The 25,524-nt window shown below is 32.5% G+C and overlaps 4 protein-coding genes across 5 annotated transcripts; all 4 read left to right on the top strand.

Moving 5' to 3' along the window:
• The first annotated feature begins 444 nt into the window (after positions 1–444).
• Positions 445–3,488, top strand: LOC113505928. 2 transcript variants are annotated; one of them, XM_026888805.1, is made up of 4 exons: positions 445–625; positions 1,289–1,422; positions 2,665–2,814; positions 3,249–3,488. In XM_026888805.1, the coding sequence occupies exons 1-4, from the start codon at positions 498–500 to the stop codon at positions 3,419–3,421; spliced, it is 585 nt and encodes a 194-aa protein (XP_026744606.1). In that variant the 5' UTR covers positions 445–497; the 3' UTR covers positions 3,422–3,488. The 2 variants fall into 2 exon arrangements, 1 of the variants encoding a protein (XP_026744606.1); XR_003401668.1 differs by lacking the exons at positions 2,665–2,814; positions 3,249–3,488 and having other exon boundaries at positions 445–802; positions 1,289–1,469.
• A 2,267-nt stretch (positions 3,489–5,755) lies between these two features.
• LOC113505927 lies at positions 5,756–8,436 on the top strand. The gene is made up of 5 exons (XM_026888804.1): positions 5,756–6,179; positions 6,628–6,838; positions 7,216–7,337; positions 7,683–7,814; positions 8,248–8,436. The coding sequence occupies exons 1-5, from the start codon at positions 6,125–6,127 to the stop codon at positions 8,397–8,399; spliced, it is 672 nt and encodes a 223-aa protein (XP_026744605.1). The 5' UTR covers positions 5,756–6,124; the 3' UTR covers positions 8,400–8,436.
• A 3,365-nt stretch (positions 8,437–11,801) lies between these two features.
• Positions 11,802–15,777, top strand: LOC113505918 (protein takeout-like). The gene is made up of 5 exons (XM_026888790.1): positions 11,802–12,215; positions 12,581–12,800; positions 13,219–13,352; positions 13,472–13,627; positions 15,341–15,777. Exons 1-5 carry the CDS (start codon positions 12,158–12,160, stop codon positions 15,490–15,492), a joined length of 720 nt encoding a protein of 239 aa, XP_026744591.1. The 5' UTR covers positions 11,802–12,157; the 3' UTR covers positions 15,493–15,777.
• Positions 15,778–16,688: 911 nt separating this feature from the next.
• LOC113505746 (circadian clock-controlled protein-like) lies at positions 16,689–21,763 on the top strand. Its single transcript, XM_026888552.1, has 6 exons — positions 16,689–16,794; positions 18,024–18,149; positions 18,514–18,733; positions 19,711–19,844; positions 20,286–20,438; positions 21,571–21,763. The coding sequence occupies exons 1-6, from the start codon at positions 16,689–16,691 to the stop codon at positions 21,717–21,719; spliced, it is 888 nt and encodes a 295-aa protein (XP_026744353.1). The 3' UTR covers positions 21,720–21,763.
• The last annotated feature ends 3,761 nt before the right edge of the window (positions 21,764–25,524 follow it).

The following is a 25,524-nucleotide window of genomic DNA, read 5'->3' as shown; positions in this document are numbered from 1 at the left end:
AACTGTAGGACCGGTTCGTTACCATGTGACGTCACATGAAAAGGTCATAGACCTCGAGACTTACGATATTGACTTAGTATTTAATACCCACTCATCTTTTGAAGGTGTGGTTGCATTGTTGTGGTATAAACATGTATTTCGTTCTACTTTTGTTTTCGTACTGTGCGTTGGGAACAAGTAAGTCTGTGTTATATAATTTATTTATTTAATAGTCATTTAAATACGTTTTTTTGATATTATATTTAAAAGTGTTTTAAATACAATATATTTATTGTTACCAAACAATAAATATACTATGAAACACTCAAATAATGATGATAAACCATCAAAGATAATTCGAGGGGTTGCGTGAAAAAAATCAAACCAAAAAATTGTGTCTTAATTTTTTAATGTAATTACACAAATATAATTAATAAATCATAATTATATTTAATGTTTTAGTTATAAACAATCCCACGGCAAGTAATGAAGAAGATGTGAAATATGAAGACACAAGCATGGAAACGGATGATGACGATTATGTTGAAAACTTTACAACTATAAATATTGAAACACCAGAATTAAAATTTGTTATGAACAATTGTGAGCTGTCAGGGATTGGGAACTGTACAACTAATGGTACTATGTAAGTAATCATTATTCATAATTATTTAATTAATAACGGTTTACTCACGCGTATTGATCGGGTTTGCGTAACTAGTTTTGCACTGATAGCTGAGTGGTAAATATAGGTCACTTCAACTCAATGCGCGACGTTACGTGGGTTCGATTCCCGAACAGAGCAAACGTTTGTGAGACCCAGGTATGCCTTTTTTGTGTCGTGTGCATGCGAAATTTGAAAATAATAGGTATGATTTTGAAAAATATCCTTTGTCAGCAATTTCGTTTGCACAGATATTAAGGAAATAAACTATTTTTTTAACAATAAGCGACCAAGAACAATTAAATATGATGTTTAAAGATATTTTTTTTATTGAAATCAAGTACCTACAAGAAAAACAAACGGTCTTTATTATTACGTTTTTGATGGTGTGTTGTTGCCCAATTAATTGTATTTTCTGTGATGTCATGCATTGTAATAGTATATATTGTAATGTATATTTTATAACTATGTATTCAAACACAATGTAAAAATTGTTCATGAATAAAGATTTGAATTTGAATTAAATATTTCAACCGCTTTTTTTGATATCCTTGTTTATAACACTAATGCATTATATTACTCCATTTATATGGAAATCTTCAATATTTTTTTATTTCTTTATGTATAATTGTTATTATATTTCAGAAACAATTTAAAGAATTCATATTTCGATCAACATTATTGGTGCCCACATTTTTCTATTCGATCTGATTACGAGGCAAGTGGACAAATAGGAAATGTGACAGTAAAAGGATCTGGCAAAAGTTTGATATCATACTGTGAGTAAAAAAGTATCCTTACATATTATAAAACAAAGTCCCCCGCCGTGTCTGTCTGTCTGTCTGTCTGTCTGTCTGTTCGCGATAGACTAGAAAAGTACTGAACGCATTAGTCGCAGCGTGATGGTTTATAGCCTAAAGCCTTCCTCGATTAATGGTCTATTCAACACAAAAAGATTTTTTCAATTCGGACCAGTAGTTTCTGAGATTAGCGCGTTCAAACAAACAAACAAACTCTTCAGCTTTATATATTAGTATACAAGTATAGATATAGATTACAGCACATGGAAATATAAATAAATCGATAGGTGGTGAATCGCTCAGCTTAAAATGCCCTAGTTATTTTACTGCCATAATAGGCAGTAGCTTGCAACTCCAATTGGATTAGCTATAGATGAAGAGAGATGCAACACCGATTTCGTCATCGCGGGTCACAGACCTGGAGCGGGATCCTCATTAAAATTAAATGTTACTATTATATTTTTTTGATATAATTAAAAACTAGTTTAAGCTCACTGTTTAGACTTTTTGTTTTATGCTTCAACGCTTTTGTGTTGTCGTAGTCACATTATGTCGATAATAATATGAGTTGCGATAAAATCTGTTATGTAGTGTTTACGTAATATTTAGCATTTTAATTGACACAAAGAGCGTCGTATTTAAAAATAAAAATAAGCCTGGTGTTATAAGTTAACACAATATAGACTTCGTTTTTGAAAAGATAAAATCCAAAACATGACAAATATTACTTTTTTAAGGTAGTTTAATTAGTGCCATCATGACTGGCCTGTTGGTGTAGTGGTGTAGTGGTACCCTGACTACGATACCAGAGTACGTGGGTTCGCTTCCCACCCATGACAATATTGGTCTCGTGCATGATCGTTTGTCCTGTATCTGGGTGTAAGTTACGTACACAAAGACACCCAGACTTGGAAAAGTATTTGTGGAGCGAGTCGAGCAACACGTCGCGCTCAGTGGGTTTGGTGTGGTGACCTCAACGACTCGGCTATTTGTGAAGTCCAAAGAGCAATATTTTATGTTATTATTATTTTATCATACGATATGTGTACACCTTACATACATACTACATAGATCCTAAGATGCAATTAAGTACTATAAAATTGGTAGCTCGGTTGAGAGCAAGCGTTTTCAGTGCCTTATAATATGGGATAAGGTCTTTGCCCAGCAGTGGGATATTTTTTTATTTTAGCCAAATTATCAAATTGATATTTTCTCTTCCAGATAATTACAATATTACATTACGGTGTTACTTGAAAAGCAATGTTACCTTTCTGAATCTACCGTATGCAGTCACCAATTTTTCACTACATTTGAAACCAGAAGGAGTAATGCTGAATTTTTCTCAGCTTAATTTCAGTAAAAATGACAAAGGTAAGATTTTTTAAATAACGAAACAATGTTTAGATAAATTTCAATTTTTCGTTGTTTCAAGACTTGGTAAGTATTAGTAACTTTAAATGTCGGAAAACGTAATTTAAATTTAATCTATTTTAGTTATACAAAAATTTTGTATATTTGATGAAATTAAATACTTTAGAAGATCATGTTATAATGAAGATGAAGAAGATCAAGTAAAATTATTTAAACTGTTCATAAATAAGAGAATTAAACCAATAGTTCTAGAGATAAGTTAACTTAACATCAAGAGTCTTACCTTCTTATTTAAAAGTTTTTTTTTCCGTTACCTTAGTCTGTATCGAATCTTGAAAGCTAAATTGGACTCATTTCTTGGTTTCGGATTCAGCTGAATTAATTAAAAACAATTCTTAGATTTATAAACACTATACTGCCGTTTGTTTCAACAGAAGCCGATGGCGACTCAAACCTGAAAAATTTTGAAGAAACCATAAGAGAACCGTTAATGCGACGTCTTGTAACACCGTATGTGAGTCGACTTCAACTGTTTCCATTATTGTCTGGGCTTTTCAATGACAATACATTGCTTGATTATATTCTTAAACACAGTTCATTTGCTTAGACAACCATGTGTAGTTTACTATAGAAAAATAAAAATTTATGTTCATTAAATAACTAGAAAAATAAGAAAGGTATATTATTTTCTGATAGACCCTAAGATTGATTTATGATTATTTTTTGTTAATGTAATTTTGAACCGATTTCGTTTGTTTTCGAAGTTGAACTAAAACACATCAATAAAGTTACTTTTGCTTGTATCTTGGGTTTGACCGATCAATTCATCTGGAAACCTCACATTTGATTCAGATTCCATTGAGTTTTAAAACCCTTTAAGAACCATACTTACCTGCAACTGGTTAGACTGGAAGTCAATCCCAAATGTTTCATAGTGTTTTGATCAGTCACACGACCACACGGACGCTATAAAATGTTTTTGAAATAAATGATTCTCTTAAGAAAAATATTATTGTTTTTTTTTATATCAACTACAGAAAAAAAAAATCTTGTGAACGTTTGAGTAGCAGTTAATTGTTTAATTACTTTAAATAATTCATGCTTGATGTCTGACTTGACTGGGCGTTGCTCTAGACCTGAGTTGTAACACATAATCACAAGCCTTTTATCGATTTATCAGTCAAGGTTGAAATAGTAAAAACGAGATCTAATATTTAATTTCAGTTTAGCTTCGAACCTTTTTATGATGCTTAAAATTTATTTGAGACAAAAAAACCTTTTAAAAAGCTATTAACTGTTTATAAAGTTTTTTTTTTTAGAACAAATTTAATTAAAAAATATTGTATTAAAAACTCAGTCTGAACTAAAATGTTTAAGAAACCTATAAATTTAAAGGAAAATATTTATTTTATTTTATTAACTGTTTAGAGACTGATTAATTACTAATTGATGCAACGGTTATGTCCGAAGCTAATCGGTCGTTTATCTGCCGAAGCCACCAAGACCCAAACTCCATAATCGACCATTGTTCTTACCTATGCTGATAGCATCCGCTGACAAACCTTCAGCTTTTATTAAATAACGTAGGTCTGGGATCCACGGGGTCTTACTTTATTATTTTTATATTCACTTAATAATTATGAATTTTTTTACTAATTTTGCGACTAACGATGAGAAGGCCATTTTATTTTTAAAATAGTACAGTCATCGTAAATACCTACATTTTGAGTATTGACTAGACTTTTTCAAGAACTTCAAAGTTCCCTTGACATTTGCCATTTAAAAACTATATACTACAGCTTTGTATTAATCAATTGAATTGATATAAAAAAACTACAAACATTATAAAAAACTTAACAATAAAGAAATCTGCAGACAAACAAAAACAGCCATTTAATTTATTGTGTTTAAGTTAGGTTTTTGAACTAAAGTTATTCAACAATAATTTTATGTGAACTAAAAATTAATTAAAATTTATGCAATTAACGTTAGATGTGAATTTCAGTAATTTTGCATGAAAAATTATAATTTACTATCTGTTGCCTGCGACTTCGTCTACGTGGTTAGAAGATCTTGAACCGTTTTCGCAGCGCATGCAACGGAAGCCCTCAAAGATGAATAATTTCCCCCGATTTTTCCACATTTTCCATTGTATCTTCGCTCCTTTTAGTCGCAGCGTGATGTTATATAGCCTATAGCCTTTTTTGACAAATGGTCTATTCAACTCAAAAAGTGTTTTTTCAATTCGAACCATTCGTTCCTGAGATTAGCGCGTTCAAACAAACAAACTCTTTAGCTTTATAATGTTAGTGTATATAATTATGCTTGTAATTAACACATTTTGACACAAAACAACTTTCCAGACAAAAATAATAACGTAAAAACATTTGTCCATATACATCAGATATATTTACAATGTGAAGTTTGAATTTAATATATGTTTTCTAATAACAATGTAACATAAACATAGTTATCATGATAACAAATCTAACCTTAACGTCTAGACAGATTTTTTGCTCACTCGCAATTCGTTACTTAAGTGTTAATCAATATCTTTAGTAGTCATATTATTAACTAGTAAATTACATGGTTTTACTTGCATTTTCGTTTGCCATTACTTTAAAAAAAAATGTATCATTAAGAAACTCCTTTATTTTATGTCTATTGAAAAAGAAAAAATCAACAGTCATGAGAAAAAAATGGTACTATCATGAAATTACCGTTTTCGAAATAATTACTTACTCCGTTGGTCTTGGCCTCATATACGAGAAAGCGCCACTTCTCGTCAGTCGTTTTTGAAATCTTTATAGATTTCCTTCTGGGATTAAGAAGAATTAATCAATTCAGCCGATCCAGGTCTACAGTTGGACTTAAGCCTCCCTCAATTAGGAAGATTAACAAAATCTAATCACAAGAGCTTATTGTAAATACATGTTCTGTAACCGAGTGACATTTTATAATCGTTCGTTTAAATAAAGGAAACTCCATATTTGGTACTAATATGGCGTTTGAATTAATCATGTGAGTTTGATCTCTCATCTCATCATCGTCGCTGACGAGTTGACGAAATGTAACCTAGATAGAAAACTGCAAATTCATCGTTTATGCGAACAACCAATACAAGGATATCTGTCAATTTTATATTAGCCTTCACAAATAATTGAAACTCTTTACAACTACATTAAAATAAAGATGTGGATGCACTTCTTTATCCTACGAGAGTTTTTGCTACTTAATAATCTAGTATATATAGACTTGAAATAGGTTCAGTGTTATATTTCGCAATCAACCGTGAATACAGAAACAGGAAATGTTCTCTACACCGGTGTTTATTTTTGCTGTACTCTGCTTCGTCAGCGTCAAGAGTAAGTATAAATTTCGATATGTTTTATAAAATTAAAAACACAAGTCTAATAATTTTCGATATGGCGCTAAAACAAATTATATAGCTGGTCCGAAAACAATCAACAATGTTTTGCAGTCTCAATTATCTGCTGTTTAATCGTTTTTTCTGTCTCTAATATCATTGGATAAATGCATCCATAAACAATCTGAAAAATCTGATTATAATTCCCTTTCTGGACGGATTTTCCGTAGTAAGTCAATTTGTTTCAAAAAATTCAGTGGGTACTAATTTTGGTCATCTAATAATAACTAATTGAAAAACATATTTTAGAAATTAATTAACAACCAAGTAAAGGCTCAAAAGGCCTAAGACGAGAAAGCACAAAAATTGCCGCGTATTATCCTCTCCTTATCATTTCTATTTATTTTTCTATACGTTGTCGTTAAACAATACCTTAATTACTTCAGGTGAAAGAAAACTATGTGACTTCAATGACGAAAAGTGCCTGACTGATGGTTCCAACCGATCTTTCGAGAAGTTCATTGCTGGTATACCTGGCGTTCCTCCTTCAGACCCTCTTGTCGTGGGTCCCCTTGAAGGTTCGTCTCCACCCATGAAGTACAAAGTCCACGATGCCTCTCTTGTGGGTATGAAGAACTGCAAAGTGGACAAAGTTGGGTAAGTGGGATTTTAATTATTATTACTATTTTGTAGAATTCCTGCAATCGTGTCGGAGAGAGCATTAAAAATAATTATTCAATTTATTCAGCTCCTGAACCAAACTCTGTTATTGATTTAGTTAATAGTTGTTCATAAATTATTTTTATTAAATTTTTTGTTTGATTTCCTTGATATTTAAAAAGTAATACTATAACACGTCCTTAGGAAAAATCATAGAAGAATGTACCTATGTCAAAGAAATTAAGAGGAAGGGTATTTTAAGGATAATTGCACATACCGACAATTACTTTCACTTGTATTCGTTTTAGCGCCTTTTCTTTACTTGTGAAATATGTTTCCTGCATATAGGATGGCAAAAATGTAATACATTCCAGAATTGATCTGCAAACTGACAAATACAAGTACCAAGTCAAATGCCCTCATCTCACTATTGACCTGAAGACTGAAGTTCATGGTGACATCGGTGAAGGAAAGGGCACCTGCAAAATTACTGTTGGTAAGCATCGACAATTGCCTCAGCAATACCAGCAATTCTATGTAAACGAGAATAATGTTAATCTTAAAACAATCGTTTGCTTCATACGTAACTAGTCTAATTGTGGGGTATTTTTTTAAATGTACAATGGGATGGGAAATATATGGGTTTTGTAAAAATTAAGATATTTTGCGAATAGGAAAAATAGAAACAATCTCTCAAAGTTCCTTAAAGGCTTGGCAAAAAAAACGAGTCAAATAATATCATGGGTGTATATAGATCTTTTTTAAAGTAAGGACTTGTTTCGACCTTCATACCAAAACCAAATCCACAAGGATGATTAATTTACCAATGTGACTTTTCCAGATAACTACCATCTAAAATACAGCGGTGATTACGTTAAAACTCAGGACGCTAACGGCAAGCTTCACATGACGCTAAAGTCCCACGACTTAGAAGAAGATCCCATTGGCAAGCTGAACATTGAGTGCGGGAACGGTAAGTCTTCGTTTGTCTACACGTACCATTAATTGTATAGCTTGTTTTCTTTCTTAAGTCATTGCCATAACTGATGGGATTGTTCGGGACTTCAACCAACATTTCTAAGAGATTTTTACTTACCTCCGCTGCTCAAATCCTTTACCAAAGTTACCAAAATACTTATCTTTCAGAACATTACAATTATCGCAATTAAATTGCTTTACTTCTAGTATACGTGGCCTGTCGTAGGCATATAATGTCTTATACTTTAATATTAGCTTTATTCCTATGAGGCTACAGAGGGACCATCATTACAAGTATCTCAATTAAATTGCTTTCGTCCTAGTATACGTAGACTGTCGTAGGCATAGAATGACCTATTAGCAGTATTCAATTGGAACTGATGTGGCGGAAGAAGAATCAACTTAATTATATCTTTCTTTTGTTACAGCTGATGGCTCTGAACTTCCCAGTGACAAGTGGCAAGCAGTAGGCCAACAGATCCTGAAGCCGACAATCGAAAGTTTTACCAACAAATACATCAGTAACGTTAATGCTTACTTAACCGCTGTTCCCGTGGAAGACATGTTCTACCAGGAATAAGATTTAATCTTTGTTGAATAAATAATTGTTTCATACATGTGTTATTTTTCATTACTTCTCCTTCCCTCACCTCCAATGTATAATATCTTTTTAAAATTAAATGTAAAATTGGCAACCTACTATATCTGCAAGAATAGGTATGTATATGTTAACAAGGCCTCAACTTACCCAAGTAGTGCGAAATAAATTACAAGTATAACGATCAATATTTTGCTGCTGGTTTTAATGCTATAAACCCTGACTCAGACATAAAAATGTTTAAGCTTCATAATACTTGTTTTTGAATAAATCCGTTAATGTTTACTACATTTCATATCTTAATTCCATTTTCATTCATATTTGTACCTACACCATTATTTTATTATTACTCTTCTTGAACAATTTTCTCACGAAGAATTGTATAAATATTAGTAGGAAAATTGACGATTCGCAGTTACCATAGAATACTTCGACATAATGTTCCCATTATATTTTTTATTTCTACTAGTTTCCATCCAAAATGTATTTGGTATGTAATTTTAATAATATTTGTCACATTTCATTCTACTTTATTTCCACAACCAATCTAACGTTTAATTCGTTCGATAAACTGAAAACCTTAAACATTACTTAAAGTTAATTTAACGGTTTTCCTCATTAACTGTCACATGAATATAGAAGAATGAAAAATGATATTTTTAAAAGCCATTTAGACTGCACAACCGTTGCGCATGTTCACTTACTCAAGGAAACGGCCGAATTCTAACGTACCTAAATTATTAAATTAAATCTGATATATTTTGATTGAGAATTGTTGATGACGTCTATATATGCTAACCAGAGAATCAGTTAATCCATAGCACATGTCGTGGGAATTCCTGCATCAACTTTAGGATGAAAAAAAAACCGAACAATCATCGCTTTTACAATATAAGTTTATTAACGTATTTTTTTTTCAATATTCTAGGACTTAGAAAACAACAGTGCGAGTTCAGAGACGATGTCTGCCTTACCGAAGCAGTGCAACAGCATGTGTTCCCAATGTTGTTGTCTGGTCTACCTGGTCTGGAGCCCACAGAACCACTCCATTTAAACTCGACGGTGATAAAGCTACCGAAAATAGCATACACCTTAATTAACCCTGTCCTATCTGGCTTTCGGAATTGTGAATTTAAAAAGCTGAAGTGAGTGAAAGAATTATTTAAAAGTTTCGTTGATATACTTTGCCAAGTAAAATTTATCCAACTGCTTTTGCTACTTAATTGTGATAATGGATTGATCTGACAAATCAAAGTTACGTCACTTTTCAACTATAGAAAAATAATGCCTTACATTTGACATTTCCAGTAATATATAAGTTGCCCGCGGCCCTTACTACAAATCCCACGGAATCATAAAATTAGGATAAAAACTATCATACTCGTTAATCCTGGTTATAAACTATCTATGAACCAAGTTTCGTATTTATGCGTTCAGTCAGGAAAAGATATCCATAAAAAACATAATTCGTTATAATATTTAGTAGGATCAATCATGTTGAGAGTAGTTCTCAACATGATTAATGAATTAATTTCAGGTTAAATCCAATCGGCACCACCTTTGTATTGAATATCTTCTGCCCTACTCTTACCTTGAGTTCCATTTATGAAGTAGCAAGCAACGAATACAAATGTGCAACTGTGTACCGTAAGTTAAAGAATATCCGTCAAAAATTAATGGCTTTATGAAACCTAAATACCCACGTTTTTAAATGACTCACGCCTCAAATTCTGTTATAAAAATCAAAATGGCACGACAAATAAACAAACAAGTAAGTGACTGTATAAAAACGTGGGAAAAATAAAATGAGCTTTTTTTAAAACATTTTCTTTAAAACCTCCAAAGAAATACGTCATTGTTCATAAATTAAGTATATACGCTTTTGTAAGTTTCAATGGAATTTGACTGGTTATAAAGAAATGTGAATGTCTCTGATTCCAGAGAACTACTTTCTTGGCTTTCAAGGAAATTTCACCAAGATATTAGATGGCTTTGCAGTACCTTATATCCATATCACGGATTATAGTTTTCATCCGGAACTGCAAGGAGAAGCTGTTAATACATGCAAAAATGCTGATGCTACTAAAATGAACAGTGAGTATTTTTTCTAATTCATTTAAAATACTAATACAAAAAGTCACTGGCCCATCGCTAAAAATCTATGATACGATGATAAATACATAAAAACCAGAAAAAATAGCAAAAAAAACACATCTTTTTTGGTACCAAAGTATTCGGTATCAAAATAGTCTTGATGGGGTTGTGACTTGTGTTGTTTTATGGCGTATATTGTACAATTATCTTAATGTCATTAAAGTATTGTGTTATAGGTACAATCAAAAACATGAATTTGATTAAAGGCAAAGAAATAAGTTAAATTAAACTAAGTTATTAAAAATAATAAAAATGTCTAGATGTCCAGCCAAATCTCAAAATGATTTGGCCGTCGTCAAAATAAACGTAAAATAAAATAAAATAAGGATAGGACTAATGCGAACTTTTTGTTTCTAGCGCTGACCAAAGGTCAACATTTCAATCACATTTGATCAATAACTTATTGATTTGTTAGCCACTATTTAATCCGTTTTAATGTCATATCTCGTGCATTTCAGACGACAGCTACTATTCAAATTTGGAAGAACTTGCCCGTCCCCTAGTTATGGATGAATTTTTACACGAATTTATGGCACATCTGCAGAAATTCCTTGATGTCGTACCCATTGAAGATCTCCATTTCCGATATGTTCTATAGATAATGGAGTTATTATGATAAAATTTATGCATTTTTTCTGATTTCCTAGTTTAATGCTTAGCTTCGACATTAAATAATGAACTACATTATGTAGTTTTACTGAATTTGTCTTTGATTTTTTAGCGTTAGCGATAGATGTTTTGATGATTTGATTTTTCCATGGATTGTAGAAAAACCATATTGTGTTCCAATCTATATCGAAGTTTCTACTTGTATTGTATATACTTGAATCAGTGTAATAACATAAATTACATATATTACAAGGGTATTTACCATAGCAGTCTAAATACAATACATTATAACTGAATATAGCAAACTAGACAGATAAAAAAAAGGCTTCAAGATATTTATTTAACAGTTAAAAAACATTAGTAAGGATCAGTTTCCTCAAGGTTCTTGTGTATTTAAGGATTAAAAACCGGTACCAAGTGGAGAAAGTATCGGCCGATGGCATTAAGGGCTTTCGAGATCTGATAACTCTTTGTAACTTCACTTCACAAAGATACTTCGTTTTGCGCCAAGCTTCACCTATAATTCTTATTAGATATGATTATTTAAGCAAAATGGGTTACGCTGTTTTTTAGAAAAAGTATAGGTTCTGTATAAAGAAATTTATTTCGGATGATATTGAATCGAAGAATCCAAGCCGTTGCTATTAATGTTCATATGTGCTCATGTCCTGGCGATTCGAGCAGCCTTATAACCTTTTATATAACTATTAGATAACTATTATATCACAGTTTTTAATTATACAATATTTACGATTTTCTAAATCAAGTTGCATAATACCACAAACAAAATTATTAATGCGCAGTTTCTTATAAATTTGAAACTTTCTTTTATATGCATGGACAGATAAAGGCGGTGTAAGATATTAATGCTATCTTTGGAACACGTTTCTCGTCGGGCCAAAAGCTTATATATGCCTTGGACAGTGAAAGTTAAATGTATTTTATCCTGAGGAAGTAAACAGAAAGTGGTCTCAGCAATGTCTCGAAGCGTAATAATTTTATTTTGTGTAATTGTCGGAGTATATTCAGTACAATGTAAGTACACCGCAATTATTAGTAAAGGCTTAATATTTTGTGATGACTTGAATGAAACATTTTCTATTCAATAATTATTCAATATTGACTGGCCTATTGGTCTTATGGTTACTCGCCCAAAGTGCAATACGTGGTCGGAGGTCGTGGGTTCGATTCCCACCCAGGACAAATGTTTGTGTGATGAGCACGACCATTTTGTGCTGTCGTGGTGTAATTTATTCGTAATACGTATATGTTTTGAAATATAAATACGTTTAATATTTAATATCAGTTGCCTAGTACTCTAAATACAAGTTTTGGTGAGCTTGACACTAGATGGCGTTGTGGAATATATTACTATTATATTTCATTAAAAATAATTTCAGATCCAGAAATAACGCCATGTTTTGAATACGACTCTGCATGTCTCACAAGAACTTCAAACATATTGTACAAGATGTCGGTAGCCGGCGACCCGAGCTTAAACATTGAGAACTTAGACCCCATGTTTCAGAAGAGGATAGACGGAAACCTTGCTACTATCAAGTATACGTTTCACAATACCACCCTCAAAGGATTCAATGAATGTACTGTTGTTAATTCCAAGTAAGTGGTTTGTGAGTACGTTAATCTAATAAGGCCTTTGATAAAGAAATGAATGGTGTAGGTCAAGAGTTTTAGGGAACAAAGACTGTAGAGTTCAGTCCCGCTTAGGACTGATTCTTGAATGCTTTTTCTTAAATGTGTGTGAGACTCACTCGTCTCTGTCGTTTAAATTAAAAAACTGCCAAGTTTACTCTGACGAAGGCAATAATATTGAACTAAAGAAAGGCAAGCACATATCTCCATGTTATGTTCTCGTGTAATTGAGTTAAAAAACTAATTTATGTTTAAAACTAAAGGACTGATAGCAGATTTCATGCACCACACTTTGGTTGAATATCCTGCACCCTTACTAGGTTCTAGTCCATCAAATGCTATGAACTCATCCGAACTAATTATTGTCTGACTTGTTACTTTACAGACTTAATTTGAAGAAATCAACATTAAAATTCGATTTATTCTGCCCAACATTTAAAATGTATGGCCAGTACGATGTTACTGGACGTCTGATTGTGGTGCCCATGGAGGGAAATGGCGACTATTCAATTTTATGTAGTGAGTATCTCCAAAAACGTCATTTAACTCAAAATGTAATAACTTTAACTCAAAGCATATAGATAAAAATCAGTCTAAGTTTCTGCCATATGCATATTAACATAACCTTGAACTTTCAGAGGACTACAATATCCATATTGACACTGAAATCAAATTTATCGAGAAAAATGGTGTTAGATACATGGCGTACAAGACTTTTAAAGTAGATGGAGATTTGGAAGGAAAAATGGTGACCGAATTGACTAACTTATTCAACGGACAATATGAAGAACTGGGTAAGAGAAAAAGTCTATATTTGTGCACTAATATTTAATAGTCCAAATAATAAAAAAAATAATGCTTTTCCGCGTTGCATATTCCCTTATTTCTGAGAGTTGTAGTTTCTAAGAAGTATATTTGACGCCAAATTGTGCTATTTTCTCAATGACTTATTTCGATTAGTGATTTCGTTCCCTTAGTGTTTTTAACTTCTAATTCATTTTTAAAAACCAATACCATGCTTTAAATTAAATCAGCAAGACGAGTTTTTAAGATTTCTTGTACAATTTATCGCTTCCCTCATTTTTGCTATTTTTGTCCCCAAACTTTAGGCTCACCTTTTCCTGAGATTTCTTGGCTCATTATCTTGTAGTTATACTCTCACAGTGTCCAATCTTCTATTGCGGCATTTTGTTTTCTCTTAATTGCCTTTTACCTTACTGAAGGAAAGCCTCATGATATGGGTCAAATGTTCTGGAACTGGGTCAAGGAAAGATCCCTTGGCTTACCTATTATACATAGTTATAGTGAGTGGCAATAAATTAGATTAAGGTTGGCATGTGGTAACGGAGCTCATTAAATATAATATATGTCGAACGTAGTACCTACTGCATAATTATCAAAAAATAAGGAATTCGATTTGTTTGTGTTCCGAACCCTACAATGAAAGTAGATGACAGTAATAGACCAGAAGGTGGCTATTACTGAAGCACCCATGTCTGTTCCTATATTCATCTGTCACCATGCTTTGTATCATAATGCGAAATAGCTAGATAGATTAAATTTTCCCATGATTATCATTGACGTATTTAATTACCACTTTAACAACAAACACCAAAAATAAAGACCTAAGTTAAGCAACGTTGTCATAAAGGTTTTGTTTCTTGCACTCGACCGCATTTTTCAAGACTTTAGAATCAAAAGACGAATTTGATCTCCATTCAAAGTCGACAAAGAACGTAAATTAATTTAAAACGCGATATTTCTTCTTCCTCACCTTGAACTCTTAAAGTTTTCTCAATAAATCTAACACAGGCTCAGTGTCTCAGCATACATAAATAATTCTTTTGCTTAATGGACCTCAGTAATGTTTATGACTGAACTTTTCCTGCTATTCGTAACTAGTGCAATTGATCAAAGAGGTAAAATTGAGGTAAAGAGGAAAAAGTACCTACTGGGTATAAATCATTTTCTGCTAAACCCACATATACGAGATTGTAGGTAAGTCTTCGGGTGTCTTACATTCAAGCCTTTTCCATGCTTGCACAAGTTAATAACGGACACACTTTATGTATATCATAAACTAGCTGTTGCCCGCGACTTCGTCCCCGTGGGTAGAAGATATAAGTTATGATTTGTACCAGCCCTTTTTTTTCACATTTTCCATTGAATCTTCGCTATTATAAGTCGCAGCGTAATGGTTTATAGCCTAAAGCCTTCTTCGATGAATGGTCATTCATCATAAAAAGAATTTTTCCATTTGGACCAGTAGTTCCTGAGATTAGCGCGTTCAAACAGCAACTTTTTCTTCAGCTTCACTTTAAACAAAAAACTTGAAATTTTGTTTAGCACTTAGATACCAAAGAAAAGTTGTTCTTAATAAACCACTTACCCAAAATAATACATATATTTACGAATTTTCAATTTTACATTCAAGAATTTGTACACATCGGCTTTTATTTTTAGTTATACGGTTTGTTTTGCTTTAAAATGTTTCTTTTATTTTACAGCTGCATTTGTACTTCGATTTATCAACACTAACTGGAAACCAGTTTCAAAAGAACTCCAAGGACCCGTCTTTTACGCAAACGTCAGAAGATTAATCAAGAATTTCAATAAATTTTTGAAGAGAATACCTTTCGATCAATTAATAGCTCAGTAATTATATAAGACTTTATTTATTAATTTATTCGTTGTTAATTTATTGCATATATGATATAAGATGTATGACAAATTGATTGAGTTTTATTTTTTGGAATCCTCGATTATGAAGTGCTGCATTCTAGAATTTATAGGATGAAATTCAAAATCTTGTTTTATTTTTATATAATTCAGGCACTTTGCCAGGCACTTAGAAAACAGTTAATTAATGGCTCTAGCACCTCTGTTCTAAAGGACCATCCATATCCAAATGGATATTTTGGACAACTGACACTGGTCACTTGGTCATTAATGTGGATATAACAAAGATAGTCGAATGATACTGATTTGTGGTATTAACGAACTTCAGTGCCCTTTAATGTTTACATTACATACTGTTTTTTTTAGCAAGTACCTATTTACCTACAGCATATTTAATACTATTCGACTGTAAAATCGAAGACTAGGAATAACTTTGTTGCTAGTCTAGTTCTAAGCTTGAATTAACTTGATCGCCGAGGATTGTTAGGAATAAATATTTTTTTTTATTTTGGCGAGTGTAGTGTTTTCGGGTAGTTATGGTATGTCTCTCACACGTAGATACGAATTTTAATATTACTACAAACTAGTTACAAATACTATTTCCTCTTTATGTTCTATTCCGTACGTGTGACTAAAATCCTTCCTATATTATTACAATCGCACTCGTGTTTTAACTAATTAAATATAATATCGTTACAAATAACAATAATTATAAGTTGTTATGTAGTTTACTTCACTTATCTGCATTTGTACTAATAACACCTCAATCAAAATTAAATACATTGAAATAAACCTAAAGGTGTTTTTCCACTTGTAAAGAATTAACAAGTACTACACAAACCAAAAAGCAACTGCGAAACTTGTTACCTTTAAATGTCTAGCCACCATTCTGAACTATAAATTATTTTTACGACTCTAAAGAATATAATTAAAGTTTTTTATGTCAAAATTCGTTTCAATAAATGGACATAACCCACCCTCTGATATAGTTAGTTCAAAATCGAACATTTACAGAATACGCTAAACTAACAGAAAAAAGCACTTGCGGTTGAAACTAAAATAAACTTAGCAATACCAAAGCAAAGCCTCTAATAACATGGTTTAAGTGTTAAGCCAGAAAAGGTTTTTAGCTGATTCAGTTGATTTGATTATTTAGGACCTCGTTTAAAAGCACTGATGGAAAAAGAAGCTTCTCAGGTAACAAAAATACATCCAAGGACGTTTGAGGTCCACGGGCTGCAGTTTATCCTTCAACGACAACGTTGCTTAGATCTGCTTCAGAGTAACTGACGATTCCTCAGCATGACAAAAATCTGTGGAATTATCTTCACTACCTGATGGGTTAAAAAAATCGAAGTATTTAATTGAAGTAGGACCTTTTTCCTGAATTTACGTAGCATACAAAACATTCTGAAATGTTTTTATTGAAATAGTGATATATATTGAAATGACATAAAGGTACCTATGTAAATAAGAAGAGAAATACTTATCTTGAAAATGTTCCGTAGGATGCAAACTAAATAAAATAATAAAGGGTCTTCAAGGTTGTGTATCCAATGAGTAAACCCGGAACCCATCACTAAGACTTCGCTGTCTGTCTGTCTGCTACGGGGTTGGATGATAAACGGACAATCAATTTATCGGTGGGTACTCACAAATTTTATTTCTGTCCCAACCCCTTTTTTTTAACCGATTTGGCTGGTGCCTTACAGTTGGCTGGTTTTAGTTTTTGTCTGGCTTTGAAATCCTCAGGGATACCAGTCTCCTTGGGGGAGGAAGTGGGTAACGTCAGACTATTACTGACCTAAACCTCCATGTTGGTATCAATGTTAATCCTGCAAAAGACATAAAAGTAAAATAGCTGTAATCTTAAATGCCCTGAAAAAGTCTCCCTTTAACGCGGGTACTATGTAACGTCCTCATAGATGTAGGCGCTGAAAAGATAGTCCTATGATACCAAATCGAAAGTAGGTTTACGTTATAATATAGCAAACTCATCTGAAATACTATGTTTAAAGAGGATTTGTATTTTAGGAGAAAAGTAATAGGGTTTAATAATTATTGAAACAAATCTGATCATCAAAAAATACGAGTCTTTTTTAATTTCTAGAATAAATGACCATTTCCATGCACAAAGGGATAAAAATAAAACGTCATCTAGAAGACATATTAAATATTGAAATCTAGACAAACTAGAGCAAATAACAATTGATAAGATAATCCGCGAAAAACTTTTAAACAATTGATATTTTCCGAAATTCGTTTACTGTCTGACGTTCTGTAGGAATACTATAAAACTAAACTCATTTTTCAACATTAATGTTAAATTATTTTTAATTTGGAATTATTAAGACTTCCTTAAACGTCATTACGATTTAACGTAAAAAAAATTTACGTATCATTCACGTGCCGTTGCAGCAATTGAACAAAGACTGTATTAAAAAAATACGAATAAATTCTTCACGTTTTCATAAATAGGTTACATTGTTAGTTCTTGCTACATATAAATAGAGTCAAGATGCAATTCCACATTCGTACACGCGTTTTTATTGTTGAAGGAGGTTAAATACGTGGTAGCCATGTTTTCCTTAGTAGTATTATTTTTATGTGCAATCGCCAATGTCTTGTCAGGTCCGGGTAAGTTTGGGTGATATTTGTACAATTGTTAGATAAATAACATAATTTATTTTCTGCAAAGGTTTTATTTACTAGGTACAGATTCAGGTTTAACCTACCTTTTATTAGCAGATGTTTTTTTTATACCAATAAAATAAACATAAACTTATGTGTTGCTTTACCTACTTTTGTAAAACAAGGAATCGTTTTTTTTAATGGAAACACAAAGCAAATATCTTTGTCATTTGAAATGTTTATACCAGGTACTTCTTTTGATTTAAATGTCGCAACCCCTAATATTAGCCTGACTAAAGCCACTTAAGGGGTATCGTTAACTGGAACCACAAAAAACTTTCAATTTCACCTTGAATTCCTGTTTCTTCAGCTATAAGTCTAAATCAATGCAAATCTGGTGATGATGCGTGCACTACTGCTGCGGCGAAGGCTGCTTACCCCCTCGTCTTGGAAGCCAATGAAGAAATTGGTGCTGAAGACCTAGATCCCATGTACCTATCAGTAATTGAAGGAAACCTGTCCATCCTAAAATTTAAACTGTTCAACACGACCATCGTCGGATTCAAATCATGCTCGGTGGATTCGGCTAAGTAAGTAAACACAACCCCTGTTTTGACTGCATGTTAAACCGAATGGTTGAGGTCACCACGATAAACCCTTAGAGCGCAACGTGTCTCAAGCGCGGACAAGCATTTGGGTGATGTACGAATGCTTGATCTGAGTCTGGGTGTCTTTGTGCATGTGACTTGAATGTTTGTGAAACCACCTGTGACACAAGGATTATGAAAAGAAAAACGTTGAGATGATGATCTTATTGTAAAGATAGATACAATCTTCAAAATGTTGTATGGCCCTTGGGTTTAAAAAGTTGTGTAATAGCATTTTACAGTAATAATAATTCTCGTGTTAATTTGTTGTTTAGATTTATTTGCGCCTTACGTAAATTAGATTTGCTAAACGATATTGTTGCAAAAATAGCTTTTGCTATTGCGTATTGTAGGCATTGCTAAATGAGGTTTACATTTTAAAACTGTTTATAAGCCATATTTTGGCAATTTTTTTAACAACTTTTGCATAAATATTTAAAAAAAGGAATATAATAAATAATTAATTACCTACAAAAAAATATAATGAAATAATATTTTATTCATTTAAAAAATACATACATTAACTTGCTTTTATCATATAGCAATAATTCTCTAACTTGCAATTTGTCTGAATTAATGCAACATTATTTAACTATTGCGTAATTAATATTTCAACACCAGGCTTCATTCAAATACTAATTTTAAAAAAATATGGGAGTAACATTAGCTGCTTCGCTGTTTTGACTTTAGTGAAAGTTTAATTTTGAAACCCAATTAATACATGTCATTTTTAACCGTCATTCCGAATATCCAGGATCGTACAACCTGCTTATGTGATACTACTGCACTTATTCAAGTGCGACAGCGCACAACACGGCAAAGATCGGCGTCTGTCTTCCACCAATACAAAAATATGTCACAGGACATGTTGTTAGGCCTGAAGACGACAATAGTTAAAGCATGATTTCGTTTGTTCACAGATACAATGAAGAAGAGTCATCAGCCCAAGTAGTAATATTGTGTCCTAAATTCACGATGCATGGCTCGTATGACATCGACGGTCGACTTATCGTACTCCCAGTAAAAGGAAATGGAGACTACAGTTTGGAATCACGTAAGTTTAAAGATGATACAACAGGGCAACACGATGCCCTATAGTCAGACTTTCTCTGAGAGTCTGACTACTCGTAACGACTGCCAGGGATGTGTAAATAGCCGGTGCTCACAAATTATTTTCATGATTCTTTATGACATAAAAGGTCACCAATTTATGTTAGATGCAATAAAGTAACTATAAAATTGGATAAATAAATATAGTAATTAATATCGTCTGCTTTTAGTGTACCTGTAGTACTGAAGATTAACCTTCTGCTAAGTGAACTTATCTCAGTCTTGTTTTAATAAAAATATACCTTGTTACGACTTCCGATTCAAACTGATTTTAGAAAAAAAGTTGATTCCTAACTGTAATGAGCAACCAAACTTTTTAAGAACGACCAAACAAAAAATAAACATCTTTTTCGTCTCTTTTATTGATACCGTTTCCATATTTCAGTGGACTACAAATTGAAGGTTGACATGGAGTTAAGGACCATCACCAAAGATGGGAAGTCATACAGAACTGTGAAGACCTACAAAGTTGAGGCTGAAGCACAATCTGGTGTTTCATATGACTTCAGGAATTTATTTAATGGACAAAAAGATTTAGGTATTGTATCCCTTTTCCATTATTTTCCGTATTTTTTGATGTTAGAGTATTCAGAATCCTTATTAAGAAAGTTTGATGTGAATGATATTATTATGATGCCAGAACTTAATTTCCGCCCCTGATGTAGTTTTACAATTTATTGAAAAATCCTCGTTATTGTCCAACCCCGTTTTAAGCAATGATACTTTGTAATATGCCGACTAAATTTTGATATTTTTTTGCCGGTATTAGAATCAAAGACCTTGCATTTGAACGTTCCAACTACTGGGCTGGTAAGACCGTTTTGAAGGCATTATAGCGACTCCCCCATTAAAGAAGTCCATAATACAACTTGCTTAACCGAGGTTAACAAAAAAAGTGGGCCTTGTGAATCTTGGTTTCCTGGCGTTAATTGATTTTTTTTTATAAATTCCATTTGATTTCTTTTATTTATTAGCAATTGTACCTTTTCTATGATCTTAGTATTTATATTAAATCTTTTCAATTTATATTTATTATTTGAGATTAATTAAGATTTCTTCTGCGAAATTAATTCAGCGATGATAGATAAAAATATAATTATAGAAGTCTGCAGCTACATAGCTTGCTTAGCTATGGGATTCGAGTCAAAGCTGGATCAGACAATTGCATTATCTGTTTCTGGTTAAATAAAAAAACAATTCTAAACCGATATACTCAGGGGGAATAGTAAAAGTTGCAGTGACCAAGAGTTCATGACTGCCTTTCCAATAAAATGGAGGGAAACATCCTCTTGGGCGATGCGTGAAGGATTGCAACGCAATGCCATACTCCGACTTAAAAACGCAGATGACGTAGCACGGCGATTAGGTTTAGTCAATAAAATTACCTCCGAGGGTGTGGGTGTCCATAACGATTGCTATGCAAAACAAAAAAAAAATTGGAGGCAGACGATGAAGGTTTCCCCGAGTAAATAAAGTTGGTGATGATGATAATAAAAACAAAACAACCACAGTAACAAAAAATCAGTATTATTAAATGATGTAACGGTTTACTCACGCGTATTTAGCCGAAACTAGTCGGGCACACTCGTTAAATACGCGGGTTAAATCAATCTCACGATAGTAATTATATAAAAAAATCTACTCTTAAAACGTGTCTCTTAAAATTTCAGCCGATGCTGTTCTTAAGTTCGCCAACGAGAACTGGAAGGAGGTAGCTAATGAAGTACAAGACCCAGTATTCATGACAAGTTTGAAGAGAATCATCAAAAACGCCAACAAATACTTGAAAACTTTGCCCATTGATGAATATATGGCGTAGTCAAATCATTACCACGGTTCGGTAAAATAATGACTAAAGGCTGAAAAACTGTTTTTTTTTTGTTGTTAAATAATGAGGTTAAAAGAATTATTAAATGTTAAACTGTGTTGATACCATCAATGTTGTGGTAGTTTTATTTAACCCTCTGAGGCGGTCTCATGGACATAGATACAGTGACATTTTACTGATATGGAACGAACATTTTGTGTTGCTATGAATATTATTGGGAATGTTATCTTCTTGAGAATAAAACAAATAAGTTTTTTTACGAATAAGAATTTAGAATTGGAAAATATCAATAAAATTGCACAATAAGATACAATATTGAACAATTGTACATTTATTTTATTTTTGATAGTCTACGGATCATTATTATATTGGCAAACTTAGAATTTACATAATTCAAAGTAGGGGTTCGCTACATTATGAAATTTACTGAAACCTTTAAATTTAAAATAAGAGTTTTTATTTATTTTTTCGCTAAAATTGTGAAAAAAAAATAAAAGATAGTTTTAGCTGACTACTAATTTAATTAAAAGAGAAGAAATGAAAACGCAATGCATTCCTGACGTTGGACAATATGTCTAGAGCGATGCACTAATGCGCTCAATATTTTATGACCATAAATTATAATGGTATTTTTCCCCTTTATAAAATTAAGATCTCTTCATATGTTGGAAAATTAATGTTTGCTATTTCAAATAGCATAAGGCGTTACGATGAGAAACATATTTTTCAAAAATGTATAAAATATTTTTTAATCAGGGTTGAAATTTAGATTGTAAAAATAGAGGTGAATATTAATCGCAGTGGCGCACCATGAAAGAGACCTAGGACGGGCTGATAATGATAATGATGCTGATAACGGTGGTTTATGCTGAGATGCCATTTGGCCTTAGCTTAGACTTCGATCCCCGATTGAAGGATGTGAAGGCTGGTCCTGAGAACATGTGGAAGTGCACTTTTACATGTGATTTAAATGTTTTTGTGACATTGGAATTAGATTGTTTAAAGTGGAAAATATAAGGAACACTGCTGGAAATATAAGTTACAGTAGTGATACCTTTTTTGAGCTAAAGGGAAGCAATGGATGAATTATTACTTTCTTTTCCGGACGATAGCAAAAAATGAGTTTAATTAACAATATTATAAAAATAACAAAAGAACTTCCTGTAATTATTTAACATAATATATGATACTATGATCGGCGACCAAAACTGAAAAAAAAAGCGGATTTGTTTTAGTTGAAGAAAAAAATCCACGCAACAGTAATCTCAAAATAAGCAAAATATAGCCTAAATAATAATAAGTCGTTGTATGATAAAACTAGAATCTAAATATCTAATATATAAAATTCCCGTGTCACGATGTTAGTTACCGTACTCCTCCGAAACGGCTCGACCGATTCTTATGAAATTTTGTATGCATATTGAGTAGGACTGAGAATAAAACAACATCTATTTTTCATACCCCTAAGTGACAAGGGCTGCCCACACTAAAATTTATTTTTTTATTTTTTGGACGAAATTTTTTGTTTTTACTTTTTTTATAATGAAGCATTAAAATACATATATACAACTAGAAAAAAAAATATTCGGCAGAACAACGTTTGCTGGGTCAGCTAGTCCTTACATATTATAAAACAAAGTCCCTCGCCGCGTCTGTCTGTCTGTCTGTCTGTCTGTCTGTCTGTCTGTTCGCGATAAACTAGAAAAGTACTGAACGGATTTTTATGCGGTTTTCAACGATAGATAGAGCAATTCTTGAGGAAGGTTTTAGTGTATAATAAGTTTAGGTTTTGTGTAAACTGACGATATTACAGCGATATTAGTTAAACATGTCGGAAAAAATTAAGCCATTCGAGAGCTTTCATCGAGAACGCTGCCAAAACCTTTTGAGTTACAACAAAACAATGTATGGCGGGTTTGTACCTCTTTAATAGATCTACAAAAAAGTCCGCGGTGGTATATGTCTATCTTCCAAGGATAACCCACAATAACCATTTTTATGTGTTTTCTTAATACAGTAAAATTATTGGTTACTTACGAACCTCTTTTTAACAATACAGTATTAATCCTTATCCAAATAAATAAGTTAGATATATTATGCATGTAATATAGAACAAAATTGCCTTTTACACTACGCCAAAAATGTTAATAGGTAATGAGTTATCGTAATATTAAAATCTCCGCGCGAGAAATTAAAAATCGATGAAACGTAGCGAAGATATCGTTGGCATCTATATACTAATTGTACTATATATACACTAATTACTATGTATATACTATGTATGTACTATGTATATACTAATTGTTTGTTTGATTGTTTGTTTGAAAGCGCTAATCTCAGAAACTACTGGTTCAAATTGAAAAAATATTTTTGTGTTGAATATACCATTAATCGAGGGAGGTTTTAGGCTTTATGTATATCATCACGCTGCGACCAATAGGAGCGAAGAAAAAGTCATAACTTATATCTTCTAACCACGCAGACGAAGTCGCGGGCAACAGCTAGTAATTTTATAAACGGACGCAATTCCAAAAAAAAAAATGCTCAATTTTGGAACGATTAGGTAAGAGGATTTTTTTTAAAGATTTTGCCATCAGAACTAAAACATAGGTATAATTGTAACTCTTATTAAATAAGACATGTCATGCCATTTTTAACCTTTGCTACTAATCATAATCATTATTTTTAGAATTCCGCACCAGAATTATAAGTCTACTAATTATATTAAATGACTGCTTGACAAAAGCTGTTAAATATTTTTGCTTTTTAGTGGTAGGATTATTTGTCACTTTTTCATTTAAATAACTTTCGTAAAGCGAACTCCTAATTATTTATTTGGCTACAGTTTAGTAAATTAGGACACATTTTGAAATTCAGAACAGCTTATACGGAACACATGACTCCAATTAATAACATTTTGGTATTGTCCGGTAATTTATAGTCACGCAAAAAATTAATATAATTATGGAAAAAAAATATTAACCTAAAAAGGGTAACACCAAAACCTTGTAACTGCCGGACTAACTGCTAATCCCTTATAAATTGGATTAAGTCAATGAATTGATATAATAATAATAAATTCTGATTTCTATCATCTACCCATCACTAATAATTTATAGCTGATTGCTTCTTTTTTTTTCTAATTGCGTCACAAGGAAAGTAATGTTTTTCGACCATTTTTATTTTAATGGTTATAAAGATCGATCGAAAGGAGTATGGCAAGGCTAGGAGTATGATTTTATCAAAACTATAGCGGACATATTTTTGAAAGACAGAATTTGTGAAATGAAAGCCGCTGAAAAACCATTTCCAAATATTTTATACATCACTCGTCTTTTTTTTTGGGTCGTTTTTTATTGACTGTTTGCGGGATCAAGCTCGTGCCAGACGGCGTGTTAGTGGGCTAGGTTCAGTGGAGCCCTTTAAAACAGATACCTGCCGAACAAGCGGGACTTTCCTAAAGGGTTACCGTGGCCCCGATACACAAGAGACAAAGAAAGGAATATTGGGTTCCGTTCAACTCAAAGCAGGAGAAGTCATATAATGATTCTCATCCAGAAAAGAAAAATCTAGAAGGTTTTTGTTTGTTTTATAATTTCTGTTCGTAGAAAATTTTATGTTTTAGAGATAATTTTCCATTTTCTTTGAACAAGCACACACCGGTCTGAGGCTTGGATGGTGTCGCAGTGATGCATATACGAAACAAAATTAACTTTTATATTACTAAATAGGTACTTGAAACCACCATTCCAGAAAGATCAACAAACAAATTCGAGAAACAAACTTGACCTTTCCT

This window comes from Trichoplusia ni, chromosome 27, assembly GCF_003590095.1.
Source record: "Trichoplusia ni isolate ovarian cell line Hi5 chromosome 27, tn1, whole genome shotgun sequence".
NCBI classification, from domain to species: Eukaryota; Metazoa; Arthropoda; class Insecta; order Lepidoptera; family Noctuidae; genus Trichoplusia; species Trichoplusia ni.
Note: the sequence above shows the minus strand (reverse complement) of the source record. Positions and strands in the feature narration are given on the sequence as shown.